This window comes from Monodelphis domestica, chromosome 1, assembly GCF_027887165.1.
Source record: "Monodelphis domestica isolate mMonDom1 chromosome 1, mMonDom1.pri, whole genome shotgun sequence".
NCBI lineage: Eukaryota > Metazoa > Chordata > Mammalia > Didelphimorphia > Didelphidae > Monodelphis > Monodelphis domestica.
In genome coordinates this window covers 513,363,933-513,383,584 of record NC_077227.1, presented here as the reverse complement: position 1 = coordinate 513,383,584, position 19,652 = coordinate 513,363,933, and the positions used below count along the sequence as shown (strand labels likewise).

The following is a 19,652-nucleotide window of genomic DNA, read 5'->3' as shown; positions in this document are numbered from 1 at the left end:
GCTAGGCAATGGGGGTTAAGTGAGTTGCCCAGAGTCACATAGTGTCTGAGGCCACATTTGAATTTGGGGCCTCCTGTCTCTAGACCTCAGTCTCAATCCACTGAGCCACCTAGCTCCCTCCAAATGGTATAATAATTGTAAAAGTGTTTAGCACAAATGATTGGCACATGATAGGTGCTATATAAATGTTTAGTCTTCCTTTCTACTTGATGCTAGTGAATTAACAAATTCAGCAAATCTTGATAATTATTTTCAATGTGTGACTGAGCAAGTTATTTAATTTCTTAGTGCCTTAAGAAACTTTCTCATTTTTTCCCCTTTAATATGTGCTCTTTTATTTGAACTGGTCTTAAGTCAGTGTATAGGTAAAGCCACTCTCTCTTTCCCAAGTATGGGCACCAATCTCATGGAACTCCTGGGGAGACTGTAAAAAGTCTTCATTCACATCTGTGTTGTGGACAGGGAGGGAAATTAGGGAGTCAGCCTGGCTCTGATAAATTTTTTTGTGGAAATTTTTATTTAATTAATTAATTTAGAATATTGTTCCATGGTTCCATGATTCATGTTTTTTCCCTCCCCTCCTCCCACCTTCCCTCCCATAGCCAATGAGCAATTCCCCTGGGTTTTATATGTGTCATTGATCAATACCTATTTCCATATTATTGATATTTGCACTAGGCTGATCGTTTAGAGTCTACATCCCCAATCATATCTGATAATTTTTAAACAGGAATAAACATTAAGGAGAAGATAATAAAGTTTTTTAAAGGATTACACAAATTACTCTCAAAAAGAATTTAAACTTTGCATTTTAGGATAATTATGCATTCCCCCTGAAGAGGGTATTGAAAAACACAGGGATCACTTAGGGATGCATGGCTGAGTTATGAGGTATATGAATCAATTGGCAAGAGAAATAAAAAAAACATAAAAAAATCCAAATAAAAGAAAAAATAATTTGTGGATGAAATATAGACTATCAAAGTCTTATGTGTAAAAACTCTACATAAAGGAAAAACAGACCTATAACAGGTCCTTGAATCATGGCCCAATTAAAGTGATTTAAGCAATTATGCATTTACCCAATCAGTAGCCAGGACTACAGAAAGTTTTGCCACATAATGAAAGACTGATTAGGGACTAGATTATAGGAGCCAGGTAGAAACCACTTGGTAGAATGTGGGACAAGGAAGACCTGCCTTTGACATATGTCAAAACAGCTGCAACCTTGAAACCCAAACAATTTCAAGTCCTCTTGTCTTGACTCAAAATTTCATCAATCCCATTGGGATTGGTTGGTCTCTTTGACCTTGTGCTCAATTGGCACTATGCAGTTTAGCTTTGTGCTTCTTTGGCACTGTGCAATGGCTCTTTTTGTATTCCCTTCTGGAATCAGACAAAATCATTAAGCAAAGTCCCATAATTTTTTAAAACAACCAGTGGCATCATTTTTATAGTCTAAAGCCTTTTGGGTATACATTAATATTAGAACAAATGTATTTTAAACTTATATTACTGCAAAATAAAAAAAATTAAAGAAAAATTTTCTCAATACTGTTGACATGTGCTTCAAATATAAAAAGGAAAGAAAAAATAAAACTCAGATACTATATTGCACATGCAATGAAAAACAATAATAAAAAAGAGTTTTAAAAATAAAAAAGTACATAGCTTACAATCACTGGCACACTGTGTCAGCCAAGTAGAGGTAGAATACAAAGGTTTCTCACACAAAAAAAAGAGATACATTTCCTTTTTAACTTAACCACTGTGTGAGTACAAATGATTTTCAGAATAAAACAGTAATACAGTAGATAATGCACATTTAAAGAAGTACCAAAGTCCCCAAAATTCACAATAACCCAGTTAATTACAATAGCAAACAAACCCACTATCATATTTCATATAAGTTGCTGTATGAAAAAAAAAACCTAAAAACTGGTGGATATTTGTCACAATTTTTACAGATGTAGCAAATCTTTCAAACTTGGCAAATATATTTTTAAACAAAATAAAACTTATTTGGGGCTAGAACATCATCAAGAAACCTAGATTGTTCTAGTGGAAGTAAATTAAACTGAAGAGTTTTTGTAAGAGCTCTTTTTGGCTTCCTGCTTCATAGAAAAACCTTGGTAGGAACATTTCTTTGTTTCTCTATCTTTAATACAACATTCTTTATAATATAAATATTTTTAAAAATCATCCATTCAGAAACCACTAGGTAATTAAAATTATTTCTGAAGACCCCTTAGAATTACCATTTGAATTCTTTTCTCATTAAATTTTTCAAAGGTTGTTAGCCATGTTGAGTCCATCCATCATCCATGTGACAATTAACAAACACAAAATGTAAAAAAAAAAAACAGCTATTTATGGGCTTTTACAATATTTTGTTCAGTAGTCATAGGGGAAAGGTAATAGAATATATCCAATAGTTAAAACACAGTAAATTAAACTGATTCAGTGTAACAGAATAGTATTGAATACATTAATATATGAACTTAAAACAACAAAAATAAATCATTAACAAAACAATCAGCAAAATACAATAAAATACAGAGACTTTCATAAAACAACGGAGTCTGAACAGGCTTAAAAATTTCACCTCCAGTCTCTTTAAAGTTTCTTCCCTGGGATCTCCCATAGTGAGGGAAAACATGGGTTTGAGGAATCCCAAACTGGATGAATCTTAGTGACTGGGCAGGCCCAAATGGCAAAGGGTTGTAGGGAGATGAATTTCTACTCTGAATCTTAGGCAAAATAAGTGAAAGGATCAGTGCACTCATGAATGGTAGATGCTGTTTGAAACAGGCAAGGTACTGTTCTTTCATAGATTATGCCATGATTGCAATTTTTACTTCCTGTTTGGAAGAGTAACTTTCTTCTTCCCTTCCCATTCCCCCCTGAGGTAAAATGCTAAGGAACAGATTGTTTCCTGAGTCATGTGGAGAGAGAGTTAGGAGGCTAATTGTTGCCTAAGGAAAATATACACTGGGTTTTTACCATTGCCTGGAGAGTGGCTCCAAGTTTGTGAGTTCCAAAGACACAGCAGCAACTACCAGCAGGCTGGGACCAGGCTGAGGCTGGGCCTGGGGCTGAGTCCAGAGCAGGAGGAGAAGCAATTGGGATCAAGAAGATGAGGAGCAGATGGCTGGATAACCCAGGAGGCTGGATCACCAGAAGTAGCAGGAGTAGGAGCTTGAGCAAGAAGCAGGCCACTGGGATTTAGCAGCTAGAGCAAGTGGAATCAGGAGCAATAATGCCAGAGTCAGCATCAAGGAACTGAGAAACATGGACTCAAGAAGATGGGCTAGAGAAGTGGCTTATCTCTTCTTTGACAAGAGTCCTCCAGCTAAAAATAGCCTGGCCAGTAGGGAGAGCAACTAGGCAAAAAGTAGGGAAAGAAAAAGGCAGCAGCTCCAAAGAAAGTTTGGAGTTCTCTTGGAGTTTGTGAGGGTGGGTGGGTGGGGTGGTGGAAAAGCCTTGGCAGGAGAAACATAGCTTAAAATTTTATCTAGGCTATCTTTAAAAAAATGAGAGTTTTTTCCCTCATCCCTTCTGGTTGCCATAAATGTAAAATGTAAAATTAAATATTAATAATAAAATATTATATCTTAAGGGATTTATTAATGATCATTAGAAATCAAGGAATAAAGAGGATGCAAAATAAATACCATATGCCCATGGCTGATCAGCCAGTTCAAACTCCCACCTTACCACCACCAAGCTCGAAACAGGAAATAAAGAGTCCCTGCCTAATGTCCCTGCCTAATATCCCCTGTCAACAGGAAGTACGTAATGACAAGAAGTCAGTGGGCTACCAGGAAATGTAGTTTTTTTTTTAGGGTAACAGATTTTCAATTATACAGAAGCTGATAACTGACCAACTTTAGAATGTAAAGCAAAATGATTGACTGATGTTTAAGCATTTTATATTTCACCTCAGCTCTATACTATTTCCCTCAAAGTCCATTATATTCTGGCAAACTAGACAAGGAGTTTGTTCTTTTCTGGTGGCCCTCTTCTCCAATGAAATAACTTCCCTTACTGCTAGCCAGCTCTATTCAATGGACCCAGAATCTTCCTCAAACCCATGAAATTGTCTCCAATGCCTGGACATATCTACCTCAAGTATGATGCTCTGCTACCTCCTTCAAAAAGGAAATTTAAAGTGGAAAAAACAGCCAGAGGCCCAGGTGCAAATTTACCTCGCAGAACCTTTCTATTTTAACTTCCAGGTGAGAGCAGTTGCCATGGTGCCAGGCTAAGGAAAGATCATTTCATTCCTAACCCCTTTCTGGGAGTCTGAGTATTAAATGATACCTAGATAGCCAGAAGCTTCCTTTCCATTTCACTGATTTAGCAGTCCCTCCCTGCCTTCCACTGTCACAGGGCAGAAGAGGACCAAGGGACCACTCAAAATTTTTCTGAGTCACACCAAAGGGACAAGTTCTTTCTCTAAGCTGCCACATGACCAGAAGCAAGCAGAAAATTCATTATCCTTAAGTGCTGAATCACTATGTTGAGTGTCTGAAGAAGTTTCCAGGGGACCTTTGGAAACATGTGCCAGGCCTGGGATGGCCCCATAGACCAATTCAACTTTTACTACATCTGATGAAGAAATTGAGATCCAGAAAGATTAAATGGCTTGTCCAGTGCTAACAGCTAAAATGTCTCCAAGGTGGGATTTGAATTTAGGTCTTCCTGACCCCAAGTTCAGTGCCCTGTCCACTATAATACATTACTTTACTCTATCAAGACTGTATTCATTCATTCATTCATTCATTCATTCATTCATTCATTCATTCTTTTAATTTGTTTTTTTAAGCCCTTACCTGCCATCTTAGAATCAATACTGTTTATTGGTTCCAAGGCAGAAAAGTAGTAAGGGCTAGGCAATGGAGGTTAAGTGACTTGTCCAGGATCACACAGCTGGGAAGTGTCTAAACCAGATTTGAACCTAGGACCTCCTTCCTCTAGGCCTGGCTCTTAATCCACTGCACCACCAGTGGTTCCCTCAAGACCTTTTTAGATCCTGACTCTATCATCTACTGTGCTAGCTCTCTCTTTCAACTTTGTGCCATTTGCAAATGTGAGAAGCATGAGATATAATCCAGGGGTTCTTAACATGAGGCCCATTAACTTCTTTTTTTTTTTAATCTCTTGACAACTTTATTTCAATACAATTGGTTTCATTTTTAGTTCAATGTATTTATTTTATTCATTTAAAGATATTCTTCTGAGGGGTCCACAGAATTCACCAGCAGTGCCCAAGGGATCCATGGCAAAAGCAAGTTCAACAATCCCTGCCATAATCCTTTCCAACTGTAAAACTGTATGAGTCAGTGACCTTGGAAAAATGACCTCAGTTCTTTGGTCCCCTCAACTATAAAATAAAAAAAGTTAGAGTTAAAGATCCCTAAGGTCCTTCCAGCCTAATGAAGCCTGACAATTTATGGTGACCTGAAGCAGCTAGGTGGTATAATGGACGGAGCCAAACTTGGGATCAGGAAAACCTGAATTCAAATCCTTAGATACTTATAAGCTGTGTGACCTTAGTGAGTCACATATTCTTGCTCAGCCTCAGTTTCTTCATCTGAAAAATCAGAATAATCATAGCATCTACCTTACAGGGTTCTTATGAGTATAAACTGAGATCATCTAAGCAAAGCAGTTTGCAAGTCTTACAGAAATTTATAAATATGAATTTTAGCTATAATGACTGGTTTTAGAGATGTTCTGGGGGCCCGCTAAAGTGCCTCCCCAGAGCTGATTTAAACATTTTCAGCGTGACAGTAACAGCAATATTATGGAATGATCAAAAGTGATAGATTTAACTACTCTCAGCAATATGATGATGTAGAACAATTCTGAGAGACTTTTGACAAAGAATGCCATCCAGAGGAAGAACTGTTGGAGAATAATGAATTTGGGTATAAGCTGTGGGGTTTTGGTTTTATAAGATTAGTCACTTATAAAAATGAACAATATGGAAATTTTTTTGTGTGATAATACATGTATAACCCAGATTGAATTGCTTGCTAACTCCAGGAGTGATGAGGGAAGGAAAGAGGGAGCTAATTTGGATCATATTAAAAAAAAATTTCAATGTGAGCATTTACACCTTGGAAATCAACAAACACTATAAATTGGGGCTCTGTTATTTTGTTGATTGTCTACACTTCAGAAAGTGGAGAAAAATATTAATAACATAGATTTGATTTAAAAGTGTATCCTGTGTAAATCGCCAATCCCCTCCCCTCCCCCCAGAGCTGATTGTTAAATATTTGCCAGTCCATTCTTATCTGGTTTCCTCTATGAGCTTCTTTATTGATCCAGTTTGCCATGAGAAGCACCACAGCAGAATGGATAAAGTACTGGACTTTATGTCAGGAAGACCTGTCATCTCTGTTGTATAACTTACTAGCTGTATGACCCTGAACCTCAGTTTTTGCATCTGTAAAGTGAAAGGGATTGTACTCAATGTTATTTAAGATTCCTTCTAGCTTTAAGTTATATGAAAAATGATCTTGTAAATAATATATTATGATTATAATTAATTATATGTATATAATATATAATAGATGTATTTAATATATAATAGATATATAGAATTAGATATATATATATATAATAGGTATATATAATTAATAGATATATCTATAATATAGAATCTATGATCTTGTACCCTGTTCCTCAGCCATTCTTCTGATGAAGAGGGGGTTAATTTCCCACTTGCCCAAATGCATCCTGGTTTAGATATCTTCTCCTTGAGCTCTTGGTCTATTCATGTTATTTTAATTTTCTACCTATTCCCTTTTATCCCCAGCAGACAATGCAGGAGCTTGTTGTGTACATTTCTATGGTGCTTCTCCCCTAAGGAGCTCTGGGTACTTTTGGAAACTTACATTCCCTGAGAGCCATCAGTATTACTCAGCATTTGCGTTCTTAGGACTTCATGGCGCTTTTGACTCCTTATTCCGACATGTCCCAGGTACCTTTCCCAAACCTCCATAAAGAGGTCATGGCTTCAACAACATTGTTCCAAAATCTTCAGGGACAATTATAGGACAGTAATATTTCATTATGTTCTTCAGTCACAATGTGTTTGGCTCTCCCCTCCACTCCCCCATTTGATGACTGTCTATTTTGTTTCCAATTCTTTTGTTTTTGTTTTTAAAACCCATTTCTGTCTTTAAATTAATACTAAGTATCAGTTCCAAGGCAGAAGATTGGTAAGGGCTAGGTAATTGGAATTAAATGACTTGCTCAAGGCCAGCTAGGAGATACCTGAATCATATTTAAACCCAGGACCTCCCATCTCCAGACTTGGCTCTCTCTCTATCCACTGAGCCACCTACTGTCCCTAGTTTTTTTTTTTGTTACTACAAAAGATACCACAATACCTATAATACTATAGTATGTATTGGTTGAGTTTTTTAAGTCACTGACCTTCTCACCATAGACCAGTATAACTACAAGCAGAATATCTGGGTCAAAGACTTTGGACACTTTTGTCGTTTTCTTTATATAATTCCATATTGCTTTCCAGAATTAGACCCAGCCACAGCTCCACCAACGATGCATTGGTGTGCTCATCTTTCCACAGCACTTCTAACATTGGCTTTTCCTATCTTTGCTAATTTGCTGGGTGTGACATAAACCATTTGGTTGCATTTCAGTCAGTAAACTAACATTTATTGAACACCCACTATGTGTCAGGCACTGTGCTAAATGCAAGGAATACTACAGAGAATATCAGATTTTTTTTGCTATGTTAGTTGGTTTTACAGAATTTTTTTCCTTTATCTTTAAATTTCTTTATGATGAAAAGATGACTCTCTCTGGAAGGAGGGTGGCAGAGACAGAGTAAGAAATGTAAGTGACAAACCCTTAAGGCATAAATCAAATATAAATCAAATGTTATTTAAAAGTCATTCAGGGCTCCAAATTGCCTCCAGGGTCAGCCAGAATTTCCTTAGGCTGGCATGTAACCAGCCCAGTCCCCACTCAAATCTAGCTCCTACTTACCTTTCTAGATTTATTTCATCTTATTCTTAAATGACTTCTACATTCCAAACTGCTAGCTTTTCTCTAAACCTAACATTCCAACTCTCATCTCCATGCCTTCAGAGGGGCCCCCATGGGCAGATGGAGTGACAGAAACTGCTTTGTCTGATGCAACAAGGCAGTAATAGATTAGGTGACAAATGAAGGAGGCCTGGGAGTTGGAGGAGGAAGCAGGTAGTTCAAGGTAGCTGTGGCAGATTATCATGGCAAGAAGAGTTAGAGTTTGCCAGAGAGATGCTCATGTAGGCATCTCACAATTTCTACTCCCAGATCCTAAAAAGGCATATGACAGGAGGGAATGAATGGTAGAGATACTGTAGTTCTCTGATACCAACTCTATTATGGAGGTGAGACATTATGAGTTCTTGGTTACCTTTCAGAATTGAGAAATTCCTCCTCTATTTCATAGTATTGAATTCCAACTGTAAGCCAGCTGGTTGGCCTAGAGCCCCCTGGCTCAAACTGAACTCTGGGTTCATACAAACTACAGGTCAGTCACAGCAGCCGATCCCAAGAGGGTCGGTTTCTTTTTAGTTCATCGCCTTCGCCAATGAGTACTTCATGGAATCCTTAAAAAATGCCCATGGAAAAGTCCATGTTTATTAAATGTGGAAAACAGGGCCCCCAATTCATACATAGACCTTAATGCAGAATAGGGGGATCGAGTACAAGATAGTCTTTATTTCACCTCCACAGAAAATGTGTAACCTGAGGGACTGTCCACATCCAGAGAAAGAACTGAAACAGAAAAGCATTAGAAAAACACATGGCCGATCATGCAGTGTGATAGGGATGTGTTTAGGGTTTTGGTGTTAAAGGATCACTCTACTACAAATATGAATAACATGGAAATGGGTTTTGAACAATGATACATGTATAACCCAGTGGAACTGCTTGTCGGCTTTGGGAGGGGGAAGGAAAGAGTGTGTATGGAGGGGATATCATGAATCATGTAACCATGAAAAAATATTCTAAAGAAAAAAAATATAAAAGATGCAAAGGGTTTACTCTGTGAAGAGATCCAGAAACACACAATGCCCTCAGCCCATTAGACTCCCCCATGAAAGGAAACACTCTTTCTGAGATGAACAATCAATCCTCTTAGCATGATCCTTATCAAGGCACTAACACATAGCCTTTGTGGGGTGGGCAGTGTCTGGATCTCTTGCTCCCCTGGCATGGCTTTTGTCCTTCAGCACAGGGGAGGGGATATTCTATTGATCCTTCTCTTCTTCTCCAATCAATTAATCAATCAATGAGCATTTATTTAGCATCTACTCTGTGCCAGGCACCGTGCTAAATGCTGGAGATACCAGAAACAAAAGTGAAACAGTCCCTGACCTCAAGAAGCTTGCATTCTAATGGGGGAGACAACACATACCTTTATAGATATATACAAAATAAGGATGGAGTGATTTGACCAGGAGAGTATTAGCAACTGGGGTTTGGGAGAAACAGGAAAGGCCTCTTAGAGAAGGCAGTGCTTATGCTGAATCTTGAAGAAAACTAGGGACCCTAAGAGGTAGTGAGAAGAGAATGTATTACAGACGTGCAAGGTCAGCTAAATGGCAAGGTAGACAGAGTTCAGATCTGTAGTCTGGAAGACCTGAGTTCAAATTCAGACCCAGAAACATACCAGTTGTGTGACCTTGGTCAAGTCACTTAACCCTGTTTGCTTCAGCTTCTTAACCTATAAAATGAACTAGGGAAGAAAATGGCAAACTATACCAGTATCTTTGCCAAGAAAACCCCAAATGAGATCACAAAGAGTTGGACTCAACTGAAATGACCGAACAACAATTTAATCCAAAGAGATACCAAAAAGAGAGTGCTACATATGATAAATAATGAGATCCAGTGTATCTGGACTAGAGGGCTCATGAAGGGAAATGATGTGTAATAAGGCTAGAAAGGTATATTGGGTTCAGACTGTGAAGGCCTTTAAATGACAGAGAGTTTATATTTAATATTAGAGGAAATGGGAGCCATTGGAGTTTACTGAATAGGAAAGTAGGCATGGTTAGATCTATATTTTAGGAAGATCATTTTGGCAACCAGGAACTGGGGTCCATCAATCCCCCCTTATGTATTCTAGGCAATTCTGTGCACTTTGCCATGCACTTCTTCTGCAAGGCATCATTAACTGCACCTGGAGTTGGGGAAAGGAAGAAATGTCCTCTATAATCACTTTTAGGGCACTCTAGGAAAAAGTACAAGGGCAAATGTGAAAAAGGAGTTTTGAAGAGTGATAGAACCTCCACTGCTCATTTTACTTAGGTCACAAAGGCTTCTCAGATAAGAGTTCAGTCCCCTAACTCTCAGACTCAAAGAAATAGGGAAATTGGGAGAGTGAGCCAGTTTGTGGGAGGAAAGGGAGCAGTGGATTTGGAGTCAGAGGATCTGAGTTTTAATCTCTACTTTGCTAGTTGCATATATAACCTTGGACAAGTCATCTACTTTTCTGGACCTCCATTTCCTAATCTGTATAATGAAGAGATTAGACTAGACCAGTGATGATGAACCTTTTAGAGGGGTAGGTGATGTCCTCAAGCATTTGTGGAGAGAGGGAGGGGAGCATCCCAGCCCCATGTCCCTCTGGCTTTCTAGTAACGAACTCTGGTGAACTCTGTGCTGGGGTGATGGCAAGCATGCCCACAGAGAGGGCTCTGAGTGCCCCCCCCCATGGCATATGTACCATAGGTTCACCACCATGGGCCTAGATGATATGGTCCCTTATGGTTTTAACCTTAGGATTTTTACTCTATAGCAAAAAAGAATAATATGGAAATAGGTATCAAGGGACAATATTTGTACAACCCAGTGGTATTGCTTGTCAGCTCTGGGAATGGGCAAGGAATGGGCAGGGAAGAGGGGAGGGAAAGGAAACTAATCATGCAATCAAGGAAAAATATTCTAAAAAAATAAAATAAAAGAGAAATATTCATTAAAAATCAACAAACTTATGATTTTATGAACATTTGGATATGTTCAATTTGAGGCAACTCAGGATTAAAGTGTTGACTTGCCTATTAGCAAGTCATTTAATCTCAAGGAACTATGTGCAACATATCACACAAAGCCTAGGATCTTGATAAATGTGTCAATGAGAGGTGACATGCCTGCCACACCTTATCTTAAAGCAAATGATAGCAATAGCTAGTATCTAGAGAGTATATATTCTTTATCTATGCTTTGAACAACCTGCTGAGGTAGATGCTATCATCATTCCGATTTAATAGATGAGGAAACTGATGCTGAGAAAAGTTGTCACAAAGTTAACATGTGTCTAAGGCGGGATTTGAACTGATGTCTTCCTGATTCTCAGTCCAGCATTCAATCCACTAAATCACCTAGCTGCCTCAATCATAATGTTCATTCACTCCAAGTTCATAAAAAGTAGTTCATTCAGGTTACACTGGAAAACTTGGAGGTAGGTCAAAAGTACATGCTTTGTAAATTGTTATCAGCTCTTCATAGAATAAACATAGAAAGGAGAGAATCTGAGGGTCAGTTTATACAAATAGTGATCAAAATGGTCAGGTTCTGAGAATTAAGACTTAGGAAGAGTTGTGCCACAAAAAGATGGCATTCAAGACAGAGAAAGAGGAAAAAAGGTAAGATTTTATAATGAATTGGACTGAGAACTGGTATTTTTTTTAAAAGGGGGGGGCAGCAGTTAGAGATGGTCCAATGGATAGAGTGCCTGGCCTGGAGTCCGGAAGACTCATCTTTCTGAGTTCAAATCTGGTCTTGGATACTGTCTACAAGTGTGGCCCTGAGCAAATCACTTGACCCCATTTGCCTTAGTTTTCTCATCTGTAAAAATGAGCTGGAGAAAGAAATGGCCAACCACTCCAGTATCTTTGCCAAGAAAATCCCAAGTGGGATCACAAAGAGTCAGACATGATTTAACAATAATAACAACACTTAAAAAATAAGGAAGAATCAGAATGGAGCAAATGAAATAAAGTTCTTTAAAGAAAAAAAAAACAAGGAGTCTACCCTTAGTACTTATTTAAAAAACTATTTGATGATGGTTTGATTATGATGTGAGAGAAGAAATTATAAAAGAGTTTTGCTAGGACTAGATCAATGGATGGTTGAGTATTCATTTACCATTGAAATGTTTCCAATTTCTTCCTGGCCTTCTTTTCTCCAAGGAAATTTCCACTTATTACTGCTTTTTTGCTATAACTTTAATTCAATAACATTCCCAACACTTGTCCCTGTCTAGAAGGAGCACTGGTAGAGTTTATGCCTAGATTCATCCAGCCCTGAGATTGGTGTGGGCTAGAATAGTCAGAAGTGATGAGAAGGAACATCCCAGATTGGGTGAGGAGAGATAGGAAAGAATTGGTAGGAAAACAGAGATTTGGAAAGAGGAAGGTCTTGGCTATAGCAAATAATCCATGTTAAGTCAATGAGGATTCATTAACCATCGAATATGTCCTGTGCATGTGTTAAATGTAGGGATATAAAGATAGGCAAACCATTGCCACTCCAATCCCCTAAATCAGTCTTTGCTCTCAAGGAGTGCACGGTCTAAGAAAGAATACAACATGCAAACAGCTATGTACAAACCAGGCACCTGCAGGACAAACTGGAGATAATCTCAGAAGGGAGAAACTAGGATTGAGAAGGACTGAGAGGCTTCTTGGAGAAGATGGGACTTTAGATGAGACTTGAAGGAAGCCAGGGAAACCAGAAGACACAGATGAGCAGGGAGAGCATTCCAGGCCTGGGGGGACAACTAGTAAAAATATCCAGAGTTGGGAGATAGAATGTCTTGTTCAAAGAACAGCAAGGAGGTCTGTGTCACTAAGAAAGGGGTCACGTTATGGAGGGCTTTAAATTTCAAATAGAGGATTTTATATTTGACCTTGGAGGGAATTTATTAAATATGGGAATAATATGCCTAAACCTGGGCTTGAGGAAGATCATTTTGACATCTGGAATGGGATGACTTGAAGTAAAGAGACGAATTATCAGGTTATTAGAAGATGAGACCAATTATCCAGCCTTGAAGTGATGAGAGCACTTATCAAGATAGTAGCAGGATCTTAAGAGAGAAGTTGACCATATACAGGAGATATTGGGAAGATAGAAACAACAGGACTTTTGGATATTAAGCTGACAGAGAATGAGAAGTCAAGGATAATAGGTTTCAAATCTGAGTGACTGGAGGTATGGCGATGCCCTTGACAGTAATAGGGAAGTTAAGAAGAGGAGAGAAATTTGGGAGGAAAGATAATGAGTTGAAATTTTGAACAAGTTGAGTTTCAAGTGATGAATAGGAAGGCAAAAGTCAAGGAAGATGGTGAGAAAACACCTAGTTGTTCTTGACAAGTTCAAGTTACAAGACTTTAGTGAACTAATACACAGAATACCAAAAACAAAAACAAAAACTGGCAGATGTGATTACTGTTTATTGTCAGTGATCTTTGGGAAACTGAACAATAGAAGAGGTCCTTCAAAACTGGAAAGGGGCAAATGCTCAAAAAAAGGAAAGAGAACACAAAAAAACAGGATAGTAAATTTGACTTCTCTTCCTAGAAAAAATATTGAATATGCTTATAATGGCAAGAGGGAATTGGAAATTACATTCATTGGCTTATGAAAGTCCAGTCCTTGTTTCATTTGAAGGCATTCTCTTTCTGATGCCAATCCAACATGTGGAATTTTGGGAATGAGTCTCAGTTTTGATGACTCTGGAATTTTTACTGTGTGATGAAAAGTCTTTAAACTGCCTTAGGAGATGGAAGTACTAATGACTGAGGAGGTATGGAATAGGAACTGAGTTTGCATGGAGAAAGATGGAGCCCTTGGCCCATTTGGTACTTTTCCTTCCTTGTAGCAGTTGAGGCAAGAGTTAGTCTGCCAGCTGGGGGAGGGGCACCAGTTGACCCCTCTCCCTTTTGGGAGTGTGTCTGTGTCTGTGAACATCTAGCTCTTTGGTTGTGTCTGTATTTATTTTTTCTTGATCCTAGTAGAATTAATATTCTGAGAAGGTAATGGCTAGGTGACTAATGAGATCAGGTGATTCACCAGAGCCCTTACTGGCAACCAGAGATGCTAACAAAGGGATGCTTAGCAAATATCTGAAAAAAAAAAGGGGAGTGATCACAAATGGTCATATGGCTTCATCAAAAACAAATCATGTTAGACTCACATCATTTCATTTTTTAAAAATCAGGATGACTAGATTCATAGGTATGTAGGCCATAAATATAGTTTAGCAAGATCTTAGTAAAGCATTTGATGAAGGCTTTTATATTGGTCTTTTGGGCAATATGGTACTAGTTAAATGCCTGGGTCCACAGAGTATTTATTAATGGTTCAATGTCAGTTTGGGGAAGTGTCTGTCTGAGGCCCTCTATTGTTTAGCAATTTTATCAGTACCTTCACTAGAAGGATCAGCTAACATATTGAATGAAAAAGTCAGTATCCAAAAAGACCATGATAGACTTAAGACTTTGGGACAAGTCAGGTAAGACAAAACTTGATAGGAATAAATGTAAAATCTAGACCTTGGGTTCAAATAATGAACTTTACAAGATGGGGGAGTTGTGGGACCATTTAAGACTGGAGAGGTCCTATATCAGTTGCACTTTGACCTGGTGAGACCACGTTGTGTCCAGTTCTACGTGCTACATTTTGCGAAGGACGCTGATAAACTCAAGCATGCCCAGTGGAGGGCAATCAAGGATAGTGAAAAAGCTCAAATTCATGTCAGATGAGGATCAATGGAAAGAACTGGGGATGTCTAGCCTGGGGGTGGGGCCAAGATGGGGATGGACAGGATAGTCCTAAGAGGCTAGCTAGGAGAAGAGGGAAGAGACCTTTTGTGCTTGGCTCCGGAGGGCAGAAGGACTGAAAGGTAGAAGTTACAGAAGCAAATTTAAACTTGATCTCAGGGAGAATTGCCTAATAGTTACATGTGTCTAGATGTGAAATATATGGAGGTAGTAGAATCCTACTCATGAAATGTTCAAGCAAAAGCCTGATGGGTATCAATGACTTGTTCAGCTCTAGATGAGGATTAGATTGGTCTTTGAGGGTCTGTGATGTTTAGTGAGGTTCATTCTCTGATAGTAGTCATAGCCTGGTGCCAGGATCCTTAGTGAAGCCTTTCTAGTTTGGTAGTACCCGAGTCTTCATTTATGCATGGCCTCTAGCTCACATTCCCCTGCTTTCATCTTCGCCTCCTGTCCTCCTCCTCCTTTGAATTAGGAAGTGGGGACAGGTTAAGAATTCAAGAGAAAGGGACTCCTAGGAAACCTGGTGACTGGAACAGAGAAATTAAACCTCCTCTAAGAGAACTAGGGAACAAGGTGGAATGAATTTGGAAGACGGTGACCAATATGAGAACTGGAGACCATGTTACATCAGGATCAGTTGCTGCAACTGAAGATACTTTGTCAAGAGAAAAGACAGGGAGGAGGTGGTTAGGATTGAAATCCTTGATATCGAAAGTATTGTCATGGAAAGCAGGGACTAGATTTGCTTTGCTAGTGAATCCAGAGGATGGGAGTAGGAGCAAGGAGCAGACATTTTCTCCTATAGAATATAAACACCTTGAAGGCGGGGACTGTTTTGTCTTCTGTTGTAGTATATCGTCTGTGCCTACCAAAAAGTTCCAGGCACCAGAGGAATTGAACTGAACTTTTAATTATAGATAGGGATACAAGCACCAGTTTGACAAAAGAGGGGGAAACTTTTTTTTTAATAGGCTATCTTCTATTAAAAAGTAAGCTTCTTAAGAGCAGGGACTTGTTTTTCTGTTTGCACGTGTATCCCCAGGTTTTGCACAGTGCCAGGTACCTATTAAGCACTTAACAAAGAGAGCGGGTTCCAAGAAGGTGAAGTAAATTCCTTGTTGCTGAATTTCTTCAAACAAAAGTTAGATTACTCCCTAGTTGAGGATAACAGTTTTCATGATCTGGGTAGCCGTTAGTTCAGATCGCCTCCTGGTTTCCTTTAAAGTCTACCTCTTAAGCACCTCTTCCTACTTTTTCACTTCTTTTCAATTTTCTTTCTTTTACATTCTCTTCTTTTCATCTCCACGTCTCCAGCCTCTTTCTTGTAGTTCTTTCCTCTCCCTCCCCCACTTTTGTCCCTTCCTTATTTCTTTTCTTTCTCCCCCCTCTCTTGTCTCTTCCTACTCCTCTACTCTTTCTCTTCTCCTTCATCTCCTCCTATTTTGAGCCTTCCTGAGTCCCCAGGTCTGGAGGTTCCCTTCTATCTGCACCCAAACTCTGTGGCTTGCTCCTAAGAGGGAGGGGACAGGCTCCTCCTCCAGTCCCATGAGGACCTCCACCCAGCAGCCTTTCAGGGATTCTCTCCGAGCTTTGGAAAGGAAAGAGGAGGGACGCAGCAACCACTGCCAGGGAAGGGAAAGAAAGTAAGGAAAGGGGGAGGGGGGAAAGAGAAAAAAAGAAAAGAAAACAACCCCAGCCGGGTAGGGAGAGCCAGTAGCAGCGGCCGGCTCTCGAACAGTCCGTGCAGGAGCCAGGCACACTTGAGTGCCGAGTGCTGAGTGCCTAGCTCCGAGGCGCTTCCGCGCTTCCGCGCTTCCTCGCTCGCTCCAGCCTCCGCTGGATGCGGGTGGCTCCCCGCAGGCGTGCGGGGGCGGGGGCGGTGGCGGCGCGGAGAGGAGCCGGAAGAGCGAGGGGCGGCTGCCTCTGGGGCCAGGGGGAGCTTGGGAGCGGCCAGCCGGCCGGGGCTGGGGGCGCCTGCCGAGGATGCTAGGCGGCTCGCTTGGCCTCTGTCTGCATTTCCGACGCCTTTCTGCGGAAGAAGGGCCCCGACTGAGCAGCTCGCTGGTGAAGCTCCGCAGAGCCCGTTAGAGCGGAGAGGAAAGGTAGGCAGCAGCAGGCGGGCGGGCAGGGTCCGACCGCCGGGAAGCCAAGCAGGCTGTGCCAGCGCCGGCTGAAAAGCCAGCTCCGGGAAAGCAGTTCTCCCCGCCAGCCCCAGCGCCAGCGCCAGCGAGTAGCCCCGAGAGCGTTGCGAGACAGTGGCTGCCGCCGCGCTTGGCAGCTGCCCCTGAATTTTCCATCCCTCCTCCTCCGACGTTACCGCCTCCTTCTTCCTCCTTCCTCCTGCGGTTGGGCACATCTGGATGCTGAGGGACAGTCCTGACCTCCTCCCAGCCAGAGACCTGCAACCGACGACTGTGGAGTGGAATCTGCTGCCAAGCTTCGGTGCGCTGCCAGTGGAGATGGAGGCGTCTGCCCAAGGCGGGGGAGTGTATGAATAAGCAGCCTTCGGAGGCTTTAGGGACCCCCGACTTTCCTACTGGCCTGCCTTCAGCCCCACTGATCCAACAATCCTGAAGGGAGCCACCCCAGGGAAGTGAGCAGTGGAGGCTCTTCTCCCCGCCTTTCACAGGTAAGTAGAGGGAATAAACCCCAGATGGAGGTGGGTGGAAGGACCCACCTTCTTTCTTGTCCTGTGGGGGAGGAGATGCTTAGAGATCAGAAGAGAAAACTAGACTGAAAGCTAGAGCTGACCCAGCCAGGCTGTAAAGGGGTGTGTATCTATGCCCTCTCACTTCCAGTTCGAGGTTGGGAGACACCAAAGTAGGGGCTGAGGAGAAGGTAGGATTATCAAAGGTTGCTTTTTTTCCCCTCCCTGGCTCCCCTTAGCACCCCATTTTATTTCAAAACCTGAAGATTTGGGCCTGAAGAGAATTTAATAAATAGGTAAAGGAAAGAGGGACAGAGCTTTAAAGATGTCCAATGCCTTACACAGGCTAGGCACTTAAATATTTGTCAAATTAAATTGAATTGAATGCCAGAGAGGAAACCAAATGCTAGCTAAGAGAGAGGTTGCCAGGCCTCTAAAATGGACAGGGAGGAGAGAGAGAGAGAGAGAGAGAGAGAGAGAGAGAGAGAGAGAGAGAGAGAGAGAGAGAGAGAGAGAGAGAGAGAGAGAGACAGAGACAGAGACAGAGACAGTGACAGAGAGAGACAGAGACAGAGAGACAGACAGAGAGAGAGAGAGAGAGAGAGGTAGAGACAGAGAGAGTGAGACAGAGAGAGAGAGACAGAGAGGAGAGAGAAAGAGAACGACAGAGACAGAGACTGAGAGTGGGTGGGTGGAGAAGGTTTGTTTCTGCAGCCTCTTGCAGTGGAGTTTGATCTGGGTTCTGGGGGATGGAGGGGTCAGCAGGTAAGATTCATGAACAACCTTGCCTTAGCAATGTCTTTTGAAGTTTCAGAGGAGCCAGTCCCACCTGCTGCTCAAGCCTCTAACCAAGCTCAGTTCCAATCTGCAAAGACTGTTCTTCAACCCCAGACAAGAAAAGGTCCTTGGAAAATCATCCTTGGGCCTGATGGGGTCCTGGTAGGACAACCCAATTGGAGGAATTTCCCTCCCTTCTTCCCTCTTTCCAGTTTTCCAAGCAGACCTGAGACTAAACACCTGACAAAATGCCCAGGAACCAGGGCTTCTCCGAGACCGAGTACTCGGCTGAACAGTCGGCCGAGTACTCGGTCAGCTTGCCTTCAGATCCTGATCGGGCGGGTGGCCGGACCCATGAAATCTCTGTCCGGAACACGGGCTCCTGCCTCTGCCTGCCTCAGTTCATGCGTTTGACTTTCATCCCTGAGTCCCTTGAAAATCTGTATCAGACTTATTTCAAGAGGCAACGCCACGAGACCCTCCTGGTTCTGGTGATTTTTGCTGCCCTTTTTGATTGCTATGTGGTGATCATGTGCGCCGTGGTCTATTCCAGTGACAAGCTAGCGCCCATTGTGGTGGCCGGGGTGGGGCTGCTGCTGGACATCATCCTCTTTGTCCTCTGCAAGAAGGGCCTCCTCCCAGACAGAGTCACCAGGAAGGTGGTCCCCTACCTGCTGTGGCTGCTCATCACCGCCCAGATCTTCTCCTACCTCGGCCTGAACTTTGCTCGCTCCCATGCGGCCAGTGACACGGTGGGCTGGCAGGCCTTCTTCATCTTCTCCTTCTTCATCACGCTGCCCCTCAGCCTCACTCCCATCGTGCTCATCTCCGTGGTCTCCTGCTGCATCCACACTCTGGTGCTGGGGGTCACCGTTGCCCAGCAGCAACAGGAGCAGTTGGACGGCATCGGGTTGCTAAGGGAGGTAAGCCCTCACCAAAGGCTTAAAGCTATTGATTTCATGAATTGATTAATGAATTAATTAAAATGTAAAAACCCTTGCCTTCTGCCTTAGTATACGAATACTTAATTACTATTTATTTAAGTACACTATAAGTATACTTAATTACTATTAATAATAATAAATAAATAATACATAGTATAATAATACTAAGACAGAAGAATGGCAAGGGCTGGGCAATCAGGGTTAAGTGACTTGCGACACAGCTAAGAAGTCTACATTTAAACCCAATGACTCCAGGCCTGCTGCTCTATCCACTGTGCTACCTAGCCACCCCAGTTCCATTAATTTATTAAGCAGCTTCTGTGTACAAGGCATTGTAATTCCTTCATCAAAATATCTGTGTGCCATAGAAATTGGAAATTTCTGGCATTAAGAATACTGGATGTGTGTTGATTGAGAAGGAGTAAAGGGACAGCTAGGTTGGCACAGAGGATAGAG

General features: G+C 41.4%; 1 protein-coding gene across 1 annotated transcript in view; it reads left to right on the top strand.

Moving 5' to 3' along the window:
- The first annotated feature begins 16,776 nt into the window (after positions 1–16,776).
- The window catches only part of ADCY3 (adenylate cyclase 3), a 147,770-nt gene continuing 144,894 nt past the window's right edge, over positions 16,777–19,652 (top strand). Inside the window, exons 1-2 of the mRNA XM_007475926.3 lie at positions 16,777–17,457; positions 18,284–19,175. Coding sequence (XP_007475988.1) covers positions 18,501–19,175 — 675 coding nt within the window. The 5' untranslated portion in view covers positions 16,777–17,457; positions 18,284–18,500. The remainder of the gene's footprint in view (positions 17,458–18,283; positions 19,176–19,652) is intronic.